At 38.3% G+C, this 18391-nt stretch overlaps 1 protein-coding gene across 2 annotated transcripts in view; it reads left to right on the top strand.

Moving 5' to 3' along the window:
* The window catches only part of GHR (growth hormone receptor), a 130648-nt gene that overhangs the window by 108701 nt on the left and 3556 nt on the right, over positions 1–18391 (top strand). For both annotated transcript variants that reach the window (XM_042875102.1, XM_042875103.1), the window contains exons 4-8: positions 6763–6883; positions 9780–9940; positions 10984–11162; positions 14356–14527; positions 16627–16717. In XM_042875102.1, coding sequence (XP_042731036.1) covers positions 6763–6883; positions 9780–9940; positions 10984–11162; positions 14356–14527; positions 16627–16717 — 724 coding nt within the window. The remainder of the gene's footprint in view (positions 1–6762; positions 6884–9779; positions 9941–10983; positions 11163–14355; positions 14528–16626; positions 16718–18391) is intronic.

Here is an 18391-nt window from a genome sequence, read left to right as displayed (position 1 = left end):
GTTCAAGAATTTACAGCTTGATTCTGGCCTTCAAAAAGGAGTGTGAATTAAAGGGAGCAAATGTCAAGAACAAGGATGAACTGAGGGCCACTATGTCCCTGAGTTACTTCACTTGCATTTAACAAAGGTGTGGAAAGGGAATAAATAACAAAAGATATCAGGATGAATTTGTTCATACCGGGTACTGCTTTAGTGACGAAATACAGTTTAGGACGTAGTATCATTGATAATGGGTAATGCACAGCTGTGTGTCTTATGAAACCTGGCCAACTTGTGTCCCTGCTTTCCTGAAGCTCTCACTGTAGTGCGTCTAATGATTGAAACCTTCTTAGATCTGTAAGGAATTACTTCTGTGATTCTGGCAAGTTGTCCTTATTCTGCAGATACTCTCTAACAGTGGTGTGCTGTGTCACTCTTTTCTTATTTCCTCAGATTTGCAATCCACACTGTCCGTGTAACTATGAGCTTATCTTAGTAAGTAACTCTTCTGAGAGTTCTGAGTGGTCACCAATATACATTATTTTTTCTCTGCACTGTCAGGGCATATACATGCCAGACCGAGAGACATTGTCATCTTTACTATTCAGACTGAGTAGCAGTGATCACATTTTTGTGTCACCTGGCACATTTCCTTTACAGATTGTCCATATACTTCCTCTTCTTCAGCTTTCTTTCAAAATGCATCTTCTTTTTCCATCCTTTTTTCCTCCTCGTTCTTTGTCCTTCTTTCTCCTGCATCCCCCGTTTTTCTTTCACAATCCACCCTGCTGCAGACGTGAGCTGTGCCGTAAGCTCTGTAAGCTCTGTGAGCACTCCCATGTTGCCGTCTCTCCCATTGGCACCAGCGTTGCTCGCTCGTCCTGCAGCCGCCTGCTGCCACCTCTCGCAGCGATGGGGGCATCACATGTTCCAGGCTGCGGGGGCTGCCCCGAGTCAGACCGATCACCTGCTTCCCCCCGTGTTCCCCTCTTCTTCATAGGACGTGAGCTGATGTTTAAAAGAGGGAAGTAATTTGTCAGACTTAGCCAGGACCGTCATGATGTCCTGGTTCTGAGCACCCTTTGTACCTGAAAGGTGTCAGCTGGTGCAGGAGTGGGAGAGGAAAGCATGCTGGAGGTATCTGTCAGCTATGTAGAAATTGCTTGCTCTCAGAAGAGCGAAGAAAACCTCTTGCAATATTTGTTTACTTCTTGTACTATTCGTTGGTGCAGCAGGGAGAGCACAGCTTTCCTCATATGCCTTACCACATAATGTTGTGCAATTTTGAACATCTTCAGCAGCAGCAAGAACAGATAAAAGCATGGTTAATTATTATTCTTATGGATACTTTTTTGAAAAAAGTAACTTTGAGTTACAGCTATGAGATCATTGGAAATGGGTTTTGTTGTGTTAACTGCCTTTCCTTTGCTATGCCCTCTGTCTCTGCTTGCATGTCTACGTTACATATGTAGGCTGGGAAGCTGATGTGGCTTGCCTGTAGCAGAAACCACGTGATTCCACCGCTGTGCATAGGAGGGCATGATTTGGAAAGCACACACCAAAACACATGAAACATGGCACATATCCACATCCTTGCTCATCCCTGTACAGACTGTCTCATGGGCAACAGTACTGAGTAATGCTGCGGGATTGTTTTTCCCACAGTTCTCAGCTTTATTTACTTGATCTTCTCATGTACCCGAGAAGCACAGTATGGACACCACATCTGTGAGCCACATCAGCTCCTGTTCTGTGGAGGTTCAGTAGCACAGAGAGCGTGGGAAACCATCACAGTCACTGCACTGTGATGCTGAAGAAAATCTCTGCTTCTGCAAGGCATTTGTTCTTTTAACTATATCTGTCTCACTTGACAAGAAACAAACAAGAGGGAGCTTGCTCCTGAAAGGGAATAGCTGACCATTGCCTCTTTATTCAGTGCTTCCAAGCTCCAATATTGATCTTCAGATTTTTGTGTTTGTTGACTCTGCTGCAAACTTGCTAAAAGTTCTATCTGGCATTTTGCAGAGCACTGTGCATGCCTCCCATCTGTTAGCAGGAATGCCTACGTATTATTGGTCAAAACTGGTCACCAAATTAGCCTTCAGTCCTCAGCAGAACATCATTATTTTTCAGGAACTATTGCAATACTTTGAATTCATGGGCAGAATACTCTCTTGTGCGTTATTTGCCTTTATTTTTCACTGAAATATTTTGTTCCTTTCACAGCTGTTAATCTCATCTTTCTTTCTGCTAAGTTCTTCGTGCAATATGATCTCATTTGATAGTGACAGAAAAGAAGTTACCTTCCTTTCCCCAGCAGCATTGTTCCAGAACTTTGCTGCTGGCCCTTTGTGGACAGGTGGTACCTAGAGCAAGGGTTGAGTCAGACTGGCAAGAAGCATGATTAGGAACCGACCTCTTGTCTGCTGGCTGCATCTTACTTTCCTTATATATGATGTGTGTTAAATTATTAGTACTAGACTGTTTAAAATACCATCCACAGACAGCAAACATTGTTCATTTCAACTTGCAATTTGAAAGAAACAGAATTTCGTGGTACTAGAGAAATCACCCTGCATTCAGTAAAGTACGTTGACCAACAGTAGTTAAAGTTGGTGGATTCAGAAGCAGAACCTAATTGATAGAGCAGTCATTTTCAATGTACAAATCTGAGCTACAGTAAATAACACTCCAGGTCTTCATAATTGTTTGCAATTTTAAATGTATTTAACTTCCCAGTTTGCATCTCCATCTTTCTTGTTATGCTTTAGCAGTGACACAGTGTGTGTGCTTTGAGAGTGAGTAATATGAAGTAAGTGTACTGTTGCATACAGTTTGATCCGTCATTGATTTGCACATTGGAGCACGTTATTTTTATGGAAGTTTAAGTTTGCTCTAAGTTCTGATACCCAATAATTCCATGTGAACCTTTTAAAATTACCATGATAAGTACTTTGCCTTAATCCCCTAAAGTACATCTTCCTGTTTCCTGTACTGCTTAGCGAGCTTGGTTATTTTTGTGTCAGTTACATCCTCATGAGTATTTCCCCTACCTAACTGCATGGGTTTCTGTATGTCTTACACAATGCCCTGCCTGCGTCCCTGCAGAACTGCCAGAGCTCTGGTGGCAGTAGGACTGTCTCTGAGGTGAGGGTGACCTGCTCTGCTGTACCCCAGTTACTGACTGACTACCTAACAGCATCAGTGACTGCTGTTCATACTTGAGGCCAGCTCCTTTTACAGTTACATTTTATTTAAAGAGACTTTTAATTAAGCAAACAAAAAGAAAACAACAACACTGGGGAGCTTAATCTCCAGAGGATTTAGCCCTCTGACAACTCTAGATTGTCTTTAAGACTTCTTCTGTTTTGAAGCCCATCCACATGTAACTTTCTGTGATCTGTTACAGCATTATATTCCTTTTTAAATCATTAAAATATATGTAGCGTTGAAACTACGCTAAATGGAAAACTGTGACCTCAAACAAATGTAAGCAGAGGGATGGCATATCTGGATTCCTGATTCTTTCTGCAAACCACACCATTGTTTCAGCTACTGTTTTGGCAGAACAACTTCTGGCTGAGCCAGTTTATACCATGGCTAATCTGCGGCCGCAGCAGAAAGGAAGCAAAACACAAAGAGATCCTACTCTTTTTTATTTACAGCACAGTTGTGGCAGTTGAACATTTTGGCTGGGCAAGACTAGATCTCCTCTACCAGAACCAGCATGGCAGAAACCACAGATTTGCTAGGTTTTTTCCTTGTTTCCTGCTGCTGAATCTGCATCCTTAGCCAAGCCATTATCTGAGATGAAATGAGCGTTTTTTATTCATTTATTGCCGTTGTGCCTAAATGCATTCAACTGAGCTATTGTATTCATTTATCAGGGTCTGGTACGGTTTGTCCGGGCGATAGAGCTCACACAGGGTCCTGTACAATGTCGATAATTACCTCCTGTAGCAAACAAGAAGTTGAGAAGATGCACCCCAAGAGTGCCAAGCATTCTACAAGTCAGCATGACAAGGTTTCCTCCCGTCAGGCACAAAAGCCTGTGGTTTTGAAGGCTGGAATCCTGACACAGAATCTGGAAACAACTGATTAGATAACAATTTTTGTTAGAAATTGATCTGGTCATTAAAAAAGTAAAAATATGAATTGCAAATCGGTAAAAACCAAGAGTATATGTATCCCAGATAAATCTGTTCCATGCAGAGAAATTCTCAAGCAAGTTCAAGGAACACCTGTGTGGTGAAATAGTGAGTCCTGTCGTAAGGGAGAAGAGAAGAAAATGGGGTCTTAGGAATGCATTCCTCTCAAGCTAGAGTGTAAGTCAACACATCTTAATCAGCATTCTGTGTGCATTGCTGATCTCTCCATCGTAACTGATCGCACTTCTGGCTGCGTTCTTATCAGTTTTTCTAGAACAGTTTGTATGTCTCATAGTCCTTAATTTATTTTCCGTATAAAGTGGTGAAGTTTTATTCCATTCAATTCCTTTGGCCATGTAAAGAAGTGACTGTGTGACTTCTACCCCTGGAGATGAGGACATGGTCTGTGCGAGCTTTAAATATGGTATGTCCCAGCCTTAAATACAGCGCAGGCATCAACAGAAATATCCTAACTTAGGAGGGTTTTCCAGTATATCATTTTCTTATATTCTTACAACTGTTTCAGTGAAACTAGCTATATTTGTTCTTGATTCACATAGCTGAGGATAGAAACAGGAAAAACTATAGCATGTCCTTCATTACCACACTCAGTTATAGAAGAAGAGAGAGACCTGAGTCGTGCTGATTATAGGTATCCTGCGAATGAGGCAATTTTGCTCATGTCCTTGAAGTAGAGGCACAAAATTTTATTTTTCTTTGCTTTGTTTTTAAATAATTAAATGAGTTTTAATAATTAAATTAAAAGAAAGTTCAAGCTTGAAAGAGGAAACTATGATACACATAAAAATTACATATATAATACACTTGAATCTTTTATTCTGTTTTGTTTTCAATCTATGTTATAGTAGTTTACAGTGTTACAGTCATGTGTTAATGATGCTTTCTGCCAGATGAGAATTGTTTGGTGAATGATGCAAAGTTTTCTATAAATTCAGGTCAAGGTCAACCAAAACCGTGTTGGGATTTAGGCAGAAGCCACCAACTACTGAATACCATAACAAAACCAAGTCCCATAGCCAAAATATTTCATTTCAGCATTTTCTGAAAAAGAACAGTTTGACTTCTTTCCTTTTGCTGCAACATTTCATTTGAAAATGTGTTTCAATTTAAAAAATGAAATTTCTTTGAAGTTCAGAAAAATGGAATGTGCTGTTTAAATCTTTGTCATTAGAAAAGCAGTTATTTTAGGCTGGTAAGAAGAATTTAAAATATTTGGTGGGGGCATAGGCCACAAAGCTTATCAAACCTCTTATTTACACAAAGGTGTTCAGTCCTTGTTCAATGTCCAAAGTGTAAAATGAGGCAATACTGCATAGTGACCAAAACAGAAAAACATCTAATATTCATGTATTAGTTACTGCTTATGTCAGTGCTTGTCATTGCAGAATGTAGAGGAGAGGACACAACTTGAACCAGTAAGCCTAAGAAATACAAATTACTTTGGTGTTCTGTAAGCGTTTCTGTCTCGACTGTAAATAAAGCAGTCAGCAGACAGGAGGGTCACAGAATGCCCGTGCGTAGGAAGAAACATCTGATGCTTGTGGTGTCTGTACCTTAATACTTTTTTCAAAATTTGAGTTTAACTAAGTTTCACCAAGTATTTTCAGTTGCAGTGCTGCAAAAATACTTGTGAAAGGCTTTGCAGCTGGAATCCAGTAGTATTGTGTTGTTCATGGCCAGGGATCATTTCATCAGTCATAAACACCTGATAATGTCCAAATTTTGGGTGCGTAATGGAGAAATTTTCTTTGACAGATGATTGTATTTCACAGATAGTGAAGACAGATAAGCAATTCCATTTGCTGTGATCCCTTTCTGGAAAGCTTCCTAGGCCAAGTAGGAAATGGTGGCATTTTGGAATGACTGCTTGATTAGACCCTTAAAAATTAGGAAGAAGTTATATGCTTACTTTGAAAGCAATGAATCGTATGCACAACTTTTGTTTGTATTTTTCTCATAAGGCTGACAAGGCTGAGCAATTGTACCAGTCGTTTCTTGGATCTGCATAATTTCAGCTTTGAAAAATAATGGAAATTATGAATATTGAAGCAGCATGTGGTAGAACAGGCATATGCTTGTGAGCTGTCCTCATCTCTGTCAGACTAAGGCTATAACTGCACAATGAGAAATACACAAACCTGAACTCAGTTCAAGGTGGCAACTCTAATGGTAGCAATACAGGCCCTGTCACACTGCTAAACTGCTCAGCTGAGCAAATCTAGTGCTTTGGTTAGTCTAGCACCGAGCTCTGCAGTACCACACTTCCCTTAAAACAGAGCTTTTCTTTAGAAGGGCAGGACTAATGCAGGTGTATCTATACTGAACTACAGCTCTAGCATTGGCATACCTCCACTCTGGGTAGCAGACCATGGCACTAACATCTCCATTCTCACAAAAGGAAGCTGGATCCATCTTTGAAATTTGGCCTTTCACAGATGTAGACATCTAGATATCTGCATGTAAGCAGAATTTATAGCTTGCCTCATTGCTCATAAATCAGAAGGAAAGCTAATTATGTATAAAAAGTCCTGTGCTTCATTTTAACAGCATATTGGTCCAGTTTATGGATTCCTTTGATTTATCCGATTCTGTCTTCTGCCATTTTCCTTGATAGATCTTCTGCAGTGGCCACAAATCAGCAAGTGCAGATCACCTGAGCTGGAGACATTTTCATGTTATTGGACTGATGGAAACCTCACTACTTCAGGAACAATACAACTGTTGTATATGAAAAGGTATGAAAAGGTGTATGTTGTATATGAAAACAGTGGAAGAGGGAGGAAAAGAATGGGAATTCATTCTTATTCTAACCTACTTATACGCAGATTGCTCCAAAAGTAATGCCTCCTACTTATTTGCCTGGAAACTACAGCAGCTACAAAAAGTGCAGTAATGCTATTTGGTGAAGCAAATTTGCAGCTACACAACAGTCCTTTTCAACATAGTCATCACTGTTAGCTCTGCAATTTTGCAAGCAGTGAGCAAGAACATGTATGCTGCACTCATAAAAATCTGCACCAGCCTAGAAGAACACTGCTGCTGTTGCCACTGCTGAAACACACAGCCCACCACCTTGCTGCGCTCACATCCACTGTTTGGTCTATACAAACATTCAGCAAGCATCAGTGAATGTCAGTGGGTGCCATTTTTTTCCAGGGGAGGAATTCAGTGTCACACCTTTTCTTCACACGCACTTTCATGTCAGATGCCATTGTGTCAGACTGCCACTCTGCTGCCGATGGTCACACAGCAACAAAACATGTGGGATACTGGTGGGAAGGTTCAGCCTCTGCTACCATACCCCTACATCCATCCCTGGTGTCCTGGGGCAACATAATGAGACATTACTTTCAGAGCAGACCTCATGTCTGCCTGTTAACTCATTGTTGCTAATTTTTCACTATAATACAAACAATAATGTATTGAAGGGCACAAAGCTGTGTCTTAAGTGCGTATTTTTGAATTTATTTTTTAATTATCAAATTTTTTGCAATCATGAACTTTACATGGGAATTAAGTAAGAAAACATTCTTACCAAAGGTAGGTCTTGGTTTCAGAATCTGAAATTGAACTCTGTATGTGTTGGGAACGGAGTTTCTAATAGGGAACCTCAGTTTGCTTCCTAACAATTTAACATGTAGCTGTGATATTCGTTATGTCTGTGTATTGAAGAAGAATTTGTATACAAGCTCTTTTCAGTTTTTATTAAAGTTGTATAAAACCCTCATTGGCCATCTGCTAAACTAAAGTCTGAGTGTGCAGGTCTTCCTAAAAACCATGCTCTGAGACTGGGGATTATGTTTCACAGATTTCTGTGTAGTTCAGTTTTACATTCCACTGAAGTTTTTGTAAATTTCTGCTTGCTAAAATGATTAATCAGAAAAAGGACATACTCATTACCAGTAATGGCTAATTGGGAAACAAAAGCCTTTTTACTCACAGGAACAGAAGGATGTGTGATTCTCTCCCATCTAATGTACTGGTTTTCAACCTTTCTGATTTACAGAAACTTCCTGTACATGATAATAAATTTGCTCAGGAAACAAGCTTAACAGCAAGGCTTGTTTTCTTCCTTGCCTTTCTAAGACCTAGAAATACAGGCATCCAAATCAAAAACATTGCTAAAGTGTAAATGTTGAGCTGACAGCATCAATGGTGTGCACAAAGATGGTGCAAACTTTAAAAAATTAAACTCAGTTCCACATATGTTGAAAAGATATGTATTTCATGTATTGCCTCAAAAATTAATATTCTACAATAAAAGATGTGAACTGAAAAATCATATTAGAAGTATTTCTGTGTCGATGTGCAAGCAATATTTAAGGCTCAGGATTGAACTATATCAAGTAACTTAACATGAGCTTAACATGAGCCATAACATCTGAAGTGTCTGACCTTTATCAAGTCCTGGCTTTGGCAGAGCTACAGCATTTCCTTTAGAGAAGTGTCTGGTCTCATCAGCTAAGCACAAGGCTCTTGCCTAGTGGCACAAACGCTTCCCTTCCGCTTATGCATCATCTGTCTTTTTTACATCTTAAAAACCCACTCCAGCATTGAGGGATGCAATTGGAATAATTGTTTAAGTCTAAACCTTCTGTACAGTATGAACAACTCTTAGTAAGGAAGAGCATTTACATTACACCTTTAACAAACTGAGACTGTAATTTATGAAAAGTTCCCTATTCAGTCTGTATTTGGGCTGAGAGGTAGTTGAGAGAAAGATCAGGAATGGCATCTGTTCACTCTGAGATATTTCAGAAGCAATGCATAAAAATCTTTCACTTTTGTTGTAGAATATTTCTAGTAAACTGGTTGTTCTCATTTTGCTTTAACTGAAGGATTTCTATAGTTTGGACCTTCTGGTTCATTTCAGCTTGGTCTTACGAGACTGACACTACAAAATACATAACAACTCTTAGTCTGGGAATTCACATCACTTCATATCTGCTAGTTTCTCTTCTTATTAAGAGATTAAACGAAACATACAAAAGCCTGAGACATCTCCTACTACAGTTCTTTTGTTTACAAAGTGCATTCATAAATGTTTGAACAAAAGAGTGGAAAAAGGTAGTTTTATTGCTAGTACTTCCAGCGTTTTAGAAGTTCTTTATCCCAAGTAAGATAGCTTTTTCTCTGTATTTCTTCTCTTTTCTTTCGCATCTTGCTGATATGGATTGTTTTGTGTCAGCATTTGCCCTCAGACACTTTCCCATGTGAGTATTAGGTGTCCCAGTGCCTACATTCCCATTGTGGTCATCAGTGGAAGTCCACTGCCCATAGTTTTGCAAGTGGTGCAGCGCTGATCTGCCTTGCAGTCTGACTTTCAAGTTATTGCAATTAATTTTGCCTGAAGAACAGTAACGTAAATGCATGTTAAATGACTCTTTGACTGTTCTTTCAGAAATGCCATCCAACGCATAGAAATGCCACTAGCAGTACATGAAATATTTATGTAGGTTGGCTGAATAGTGGTTTGACTCCATTGTAAATCACAGGAAATACTGACACATTTTCTTACTTCTGTAGGAGATATGACTTATCAACTGCACGTCTTCTAACATCTGCAATTTATACTTTGTAAAATCCGTAAATCTCTCTCTCACGTATCTCATAATCTTGTTGTCATTCTAGGAATGATGAAGACTGGAAAGAATGCCCTGATTATATCACTGCAGGAGAAAATAGCTGTTACTTCAACACATCCTACACCTCGATTTGGATACCGTATTGTGTTAAGCTTGCCAATAAAGATGAAGTATTCGATGAAAAATGTTTCAGTGTTGATGAAATAGGTACCCTTCCATTATGCATTTTATCCCTGTAGTTTTTTAGTGCAATAGGTGTGATTCTGTAAGCTTTCATACTATATTTGAATTCTCCCCCTGAGAACAGTTTCTAAAAAATAATATATATAGGAGGCAATTTGAATTTATAAAATATGTAAAGTGATCTACATCTAGGTAATATTGCCACTGTTGAGAGCAATCCAAAAGGATGAAAGCAAATATGTCATTTTACTTTACGAATACCAGTGCTCTCAAGTATGTGCGTCAGTGTTTACCTTTGCTGTCACTCTGATTCCTTTCTAGGGAATGCTGTATACCTCTGGTCACTGTGATCAAGGATGGTGCTAACGTCTTGATTCTGCAAGATTCTGGAGCCCAACAGATTTTTGTTCCTGAACCAAATAGATTTTTATTCCCGAATCAAAACATCTGCAGAGTCAGGATGTTTAGCATTTCTAGGTTAGATCTTATATTTAGTGCAGTATGAATTGTGACTGGGATTTCCAGACATTTTTGCTGGTGCATATCAATGGTGTACGCACATGCAGTTAAGACTGTATTCCCACAAGTGACTAGAGCGTACCCACTGTGCCCTTTTGTTCAGCTGAGCAACATCAGAATTACTTTTCAGATACTGATTTTCAGTGTATTTCTAAATTATTTCAGAGGTTGTTACCAAATATTTGTATTCTGTGTGACTTCAATTACTGTTTTATTTGTCAAAAGAACTCACTGTAAATTCTGATGGAGAGTTGTTTAGTCTCAGTGTTTTATAAGCCACTCTTGGAAATCATCATTAAATAGGTAATACATCCTTAGTCTTCTTTATTAACTATTCGGGTGAGATTTATGCAGAGCACGTCTGCTGTTGGTGGCTAGCTACCTTCTTGTCTCCAGACATCTAGTGATTTTGTCATTGACACTCGTAGGTTCAGATTTTAATCAGCAAATGTGCAGTTAATGTGCTTTTTTTAGTATTGAAATAATGTAGCTGTGTATAGTAAGAATGGTCATTTTGATTTGAAAACTGGTTTACTCTGTTTAAACAGTACTACCTGATCCCCCTGTGCATCTTAACTGGACTCTGCTAAATACTAGTCAAACTGGGATCCATGGGGATATTCAAGTACGATGGGATCCACCACCAACAGCAGATGTTCAGAAAGGATGGATTACTCTGGAGTATGAATTGCAGTACAAAGAAGTTAATGAGACAAAATGGAAGGAGGTATGGAGGAAATACTTACTATGCAGTAGTCATAGTCCAGTGCAGGCTTGTCCTGTCCCTACCCCATTTGTCCCATTTTGGAAAGCTACAGTATTGTGAATGCTAATTAGATGATGCCTTAAATTTTAAACAATAAACACATATTCTTATGAAATTTTCTGGCAGACATTTTAACTTTATGTATCAAGATAGCTGGCATACAAGTAAGATAATGAAACCCTGAAATCCCTTATGTGTTATATTACAAAGTGTAGCAATAATCAAATATATAAAGGTTTTCAAGGATAAAATGTTTCTCTGTTGTTTTTCCTAAGCCTCAGCTATTTAAGAAAGTACACAGTATTTTCAGTACGTGGAACAGGAATCTTGTATTTGGAAAATGTCATTATGTCTGTCCAGATTCTTCAGTGTTCTAATAGTTTTAAATATTGTTTTAATGCATTTTTTAAAAGATTGAATTATGGTTTAAAATTGGATCAATAAGCTAATAAAATCAAGGCATTGGTAAAACATATCAATTTCAAACAAGACAGAAATGTATAATTTGTGAATGTATAGGTAGTCCATGAAAGCATGAGGTGTTTACTTCTTGAATCTTTTCCATTTTATTCTAAAAATCACTAACTTTTCACGGAGTTTTCCTGTTATGGGGGAAATAATTCTACCCAGCTTACCTGAATGTATATAAAGACCTACTGCCAGGATTCTACACAGAATAATTGCATGTGTAGACTTTTTTCTGAATACCTGACCAACGTACTGTCTTCTCAGAGCACAACTCTTACTTTATTCTCTTACTAGAATGAATTGAGATAAATGACAGAAGGAAAGCAGGTAATACTGCTGAGAATTTGTCTTAATCTCCAAAAGGCAGGTTTACCAGCTGAAACATAGCTAAGACTATTGGGCTCCTTCTCTCCTCTGATCCTTCTTAATATTATGTTTTTCTGTGTCCCCTTGTTGGTAAGAATAAAGACCAACAGGCCTTATATTGTCTGTAACTTTTTTCAAATACTTGCCTGAATTTATTTCTATATTTGTCTAAGCTATGTATTCTGTATTATCTTTACATTTTAAATGACTTAGACTAACTTTTGCCATAAATTCTTAACGTGAAAATCTGCCAACTTCTTAAAAGGTTTACAAAAGCAGGTGGCAATACAGAAACCTCTTTAAAAATGCAATTTGTATTTTTTTTTATAATCCTTAAGGTGTCAATCATATGAATCTCCTTCTAAACCTTTGTTCTTGCTCCAGTACCGTTAGTAATTCCAGTATGCCTTGGGATTGATTCTCCCCAGGACAGCAAAGCTTGAAGTTCAGTGTTTGTTCTTGCAGAAAACAGATACTCCTGAATACTGTATTTGCCTAAAGAAAAAAGGGTTTATGCACTGGAGCTGTATTTATTGTGTGTTACTGCACCTTTCGTTTTAAAACCATAAACATGGCATTGAGCCCCTATTAATTGGAATACAAAAGCCAAATTTCTGAACAAAATCTTGACCTGAATAGCAAAATTCCTACTGACCGCAGGGGAGTAGCAGTGCATTCTTTCCTACAAATACCTTCTAAAATGAGTGTTGAAACAGTAAAGGAAGGGATGTCCACTTATGCTTTGATTAAATTACTAGTTTTGTACACAGAAGATAATCTCGGAGTGCACAGATACATCATAATGATGGATAACTCTGATACAAGAAAGTAACATTGGAAAGAATTTTCCATGCTTAAATTCTATTAAATTCTCTTTGCTGAGCCTTGCAATTTTTGTATAGGTTTCGGGATTAACCTGATTGCTTTTTCTCATACACTATTCAATTTTTCATTTACCTGTCTTGCAATTTCAGGTCACATCAGTTACACAGCCACAGTAATTCTACTTGATGTTCTTCAGCTCTTTGTGCTGGCTTGCATGCTGCCTTTTCCAACTGCTGCTATTATCTGGGGTACATAAAGTTTAGTGTGGGCAGCATCCCTTTCTCAAGAATCTGTATTAAGTGTTCCAGAAAAAAATAATTTATCTACAGTGAAATTGAGTGTGCTATTTTCTATGGCTTCTTTGCAGAAAATAAGTAAAGTAGAATAGTATCATATTCCCTTCTCCATGCTTTCCAGTTGGGTTGTCATCCATTATTAGCAGAAAAAAAGTAATCTATCTGTGCTCATCACTTCCTCATCCAAAATCTGACTGGTCATCTCTGGGAACACTTGCATCTAGAGGCATCAAGGATGACAGTACTCCACAAATCATGTCTAACAACAGAATGTGTTTTGAGTGTAGATTGTGCAGCAGTGATGATATTTGGAAGGTATTGATGATGCTTTTTTGAAGTTTGCAGTGGCTGTTGTTTTTCTTCTTACCCCCACAGAAGTAGTGTTTTAATTCTTACCCTCACAGAGGTAAATTTACTGAAGTAAATATAGAATATATTATCTGCCACATGAATTTCTATTTTGTGCATATTTTCCTTATTTTTCTAGATTTTCTGTACTTTCTGTACTCCTACTATAAAGTCAGAGCTAAAATGCATGTTTTTATACGAGGAGTAGGGGTAAAGAATGGCGATCCTGTGTATTAAGACCTCCAGTAGGATTTCCTACATTGTTTGATACACAGCAGCAAGAATGTTGCAACTAATGCAGGCATCTCAAGGCCTACAATGTGATGCCAGCTCTACCAGACTCTTTTTGCATTTTCTCATTTTATATATCCTTGAAGATTTTGAGAACTGTGCAACCTTTGCAAAATAATTAGATTTGTTAGATGCAATAAATTGGTTTTTTAAGCCTGTAAATCACTTTTCTTCATAAAATTAATTATTCAGGGGGAATCACAGTTATTTTAAGGGTCCCATGTTATTTTAGCAAGTTTTTTAGCATTGTGGTGTCAATAAGGTTGTATCTTAACAGTAGCAAGAATCTACAGCTAGGTAAAATCAGCGGAGTTAGTCACAGCTGCCTTTCTTCACAGAGTATTTAGAGAGTTTTGATTCTTAGCTTTTCACCTCCTGAAAGTCCAGTGTCTAGCTGGTAAGTCTGAAGTAAATGGTGTGACTTCTCTCTGAACTCTCCTCATTGTGTCCTTAATGTTCCAAGCAGAAAAAATACCTTTGAATGTTAATTTCTGAAACCAAGAAGCAGTGTAAAATTGTACAGCTCTCTCAAATATATCACAGCCTTTCTGTCTTTGCAGTTAGAACCCAGGCTCTCAACAGTGGTTCCACTGTATTCTCTGAAGATGGGACGAGATTATGAGGTTCGAGTCCGATCCAGACAGCGTACCTCCGAAAAGTTTGGGGAGTTCAGCGAAATCCTCTATGTTTCCTTTACTCAAGCAGGCATTGAATTTGTTCATTGTGTTGAAGGTAAATAAGATAAATGCATCAAAATGTTCTTATAACCATTGCCATCTTTTTGCTTTTTTCTCCATTCTTTTGATGTTGTATGCTTGAATGGGTTGATAAGTTAGCCTACCACATGCAAGTCATTTGGTGAGATTAAGAGCATGCAAGTTGCACACAGGTTCGGAATTAAATTCAACAACTGTTTCTCAGTTCACTAGAGTGCAAAAGTACAGGTAGCTTTGAGGATCAGAAATAGTATCTGCTCCTACACATGCTATACAGCCTAAAATGGAGACAGATAAACCTCAACCTCCACTGTGCAAGGAGAGCATTCCAGCAGTGAAGCGAGAGCTGTGGTTTCTATCAAATTGTTACACTGTTTTCTAAGTCTGTTATCAGAATGCTGTGCTTTCCTGATCTCCCTGATACAACCAAGGACGGTTTTTTCTATTTCTTTTGTGTTTGCACTTGTTTTAAAACTGCCGTTAAAAACAGAAGCAGCAATCACTGGGCACTGCATTTTTTCTATCAGAAGAATGAGACAGTGCCTTTTTCTAAACTTTTCACGAGATGAACTCTGCAGTAAATTATCTTAACAAACCACTTAACTTCATTTTGTGAAGCATCAATGGAAATACAACCAACCTATAACTGTTGTCTTTCACAGTCTTGCCAGAATCTCCTTTTTAGCAGCTTGTATTACCTAGTTTAGCTAGTGTTCTGTCCATGTGATTTTGTTAACACAAGTTAGTCTGCACTGTGTGTGTCTGCATATGAACAAAAAATACCATGAAAATCCAAGGCCAAGCAGTTTGCTTCATTCACTACAAACCCACAATCTGCAAGTGGACTCATATCTGTACCTGTCATAGAGCAGTAACGAATTATTTGAAGGTCAGTTCTCCTCCATCTGCAGAATTGCTAGATTGTGACACAGGCTGGAAGTTCACAGAGGAAAACTGAGGAAGTATAGAATGACAGAATATTATGTTCCTTGTTTTGTGTTTCACCTGTAGGAATGCATACTTGACATTTTTGGTGTGAAGCGCTTAAATTCACATGTAGTAAATTCACATGTAGTATTCTAATTTTTTTAAGCAGCTGGACTCTGGTCTCACTGATGTTAGAAGTTACTGGTTCTACATTAGAACAGGGTCCTGACTAACAGAGAAATAACCATATAGAACTTCAAGTAGTCGTGTTTGAAAATATAAAGTTAACGACTTAAGCTGGGAGCAGATGTCTGAAACTGAAAACTTCTCTTTCCTAGAAGGCCATAAATTTGTGTATAGGACACTCTACATGGTATAGAATTCTAAAGCTTCCTGCCCAGTATTTTTTGACCCTGAAAGTGAAGTTTGAACATAAAATTTAAAATTGGGAACAAGTGAGAAGAATCTTAGGCTACAGCCAGAATAAATTTCTCTATAGTTTGTACTTTACAGTGTCAGGTTAAATACCACTGAATTTACAATTCAGAATTAGCATTACAGTAAGCAATTGATGTTTTTTAGAAGATAAAACATTTCATTTATCAGCATTGTTCCTCATCCCTGCCAAATCACTTTTATCAGGCCTGAAATTCTATGTAGCTGCCTGCAAGGTCAAAAACTTTTTTTTTTTTTTTTTTTGGCAATTGGTACAGCTCACAACATAATGTTCTGCCTTCAGAAAAAGTGGCATCATCCTTTTTGATGCCACTGTAGTGCCCATGATTTAGCAGAGCTACACACTGTTAATAAGGTCCTCTCTGCTTGGGCTAACAGAAGCAGTAACATGAACTACAAAGGGGTCTACTTGGTAGCATGCTCCCAGCTGACAGAATTTTCCTCCAGTCTGCTTTTGCTGTATATATTGCCTGTGCTATGATCTTGCTCATGTCAAAAAGTTCAGACTCTTTTTGCAAGCAGTCTCAGTGGACTCACAAATGCAGCATGGAAACTATTGATATCAGAATGTTTTTATTTCTCCTTGCTACAGAACTTTCACGTTTATCTAACCAAAAATGTTCCTATCAGCTTTTCTGACTTTGGAATTCTCAGGTGACTGCAGAGAAGGTGTAAGTTGAACATGCAACAGGGATTCAGATTCTTGCTAATGTTTCTGTTCTCTGTTTCCAGAAATCGAGTTTCCCTGGTTCTTAGTAGTTGCCTTCGGAGTGTGTGGGCTGGCCATAACAGCGATCTTAATCCTGCTGTCTAAACAGCCAAGGTACAGAGGTTTATCTGTCATATTTCATTTATTTGTAGTTTAAGAAAAGGGTGCTTCAACTAGGGGCCAGACACTATTTTGATGATCACTGTCCACCTGCTCAGGCTACATGGATGCTGGCACATGTGCATACAGGGCTTTGAGCAGGAGTCTTGGATTGCAGAGCGCTTTATAATATAGTATTTACTTAGTGTACGTAGACTTTGAAGGCAATTGGTGTATTTTTAGTTCATTCAGATTCTGTGAACAGTATTTTTTACACACTTCTGCTCAGAAGTTTCACTCAAATTATATATTTGGCTTTGTTCTAAGGCTATTCCAGTATTCTCTGGCTACTTCACTGAGCCCCAGCAAGAGCTTGAGTCATGGGGTGGTATTTGGCATCTGTGGATAGACTGTGCCTCCTATAAATAACAGGGATAAAATAAAACAAAACTCAGGATTGTGTCATTCATAAAAATGTCACAATGACACATTTATAAGAACGAGATAGTGGTCTCACAGCAAATTCATTCCCTGAAATATGTGTTCAGGGACAGATTTTGACAGAATTAATTCACTTTAGAGCAACGCTGTGGTCTAGCCCCAGTGCACACATACATATTGTCAGTAAGCTTATATGTACGCATTGAAAATTAACACTGAGATATTTTGAGATATTTTACATACCAGGTAAGTACAAGTCACTGAAATTAAAACATGATGGTCCAGCTGGAGCTACCACTGAAAAAATAGGTTAAACAAGCAACACTGCATTTTAGTAGTGCTTTACTTCCAAGAGGCCACTCTCTGCAAGAGCAGAAGCTCTGTGTGTCAGATGGGTACGAGATGTCACGTGTGGGACCAGGAGCTTACTGTTCAGCACACTCAGCAAGGAGTAACTTATTCTCAAAAAATCCCAAGGGCTGAAGCATGACTCTAATCACAGCTCATTCGGTGCTCATAATGGTTGCTGAAGGAGGCATTTATCCAGCATGTGTCTGTCACACATTTCTGGACCGATGGGCCTCCACCCTTCAAAGTGGTACATGTGGTGGTCAGAGTGACAGCAATTCTTGCAGGGAAATGGACTTCTTAGATTTTCAATAATTCAAAATACCCAGGATCCATTTTTTCCTGTATCTAAAAAGATCCCAATTCATTTCTTTTTCAACTTTTGTTTCACAAATTCTGAACCAGGCTCCTTAGGACAGATGCCATAGGATCAAGCCTTGAGACACACAGGTTACAGTTATCTGAAGCTAATAAAGATGCTTCCTGAACTGTTTCTTGAGTCCGTGAGTGGTTAAATCCTTGGGCTGTGTCATTAGATGGATTAGTTCCCAATCCTGTCAGAATATCTGATTTGTGGACTCAGATTTACCTTCTAAAATAGAGAAGTAATCCAGTATAAAGAAAATGCTGAATTTTCCTTTGGGGATTACAATTTATGTGTTTGTAAAAGAAACAGAGAGGTAAAATGGAGGAGGGCCATAGCTAATTATTAGTTATTTTCTCGGAGAATTTTAAATCCATTTTATGAAGGATTGAAATAATGTCTTGGCAGCATGAACACATTTAAGCAAGTTCTTTCTCAACAATGATAAAACCTTCTTATTATATATTAATTTTTGCATCAACAACAGTCTTGCAGACAACAGAATACTGGCCTAGCCAACTTTATTTTTCTGTTCC

The sequence above is a fragment of the Lagopus leucura genome, unplaced genomic scaffold, assembly GCF_019238085.1.
Source record: "Lagopus leucura isolate 7727_CA_CO unplaced genomic scaffold, USGS_WTPT01 Super-Scaffold_100014, whole genome shotgun sequence".
Lineage (NCBI taxonomy): Eukaryota > Metazoa > Chordata > Aves > Galliformes > Phasianidae > Lagopus > Lagopus leucura.
Note: the sequence above shows the minus strand (reverse complement) of the source record. Positions and strands in the feature narration are given on the sequence as shown.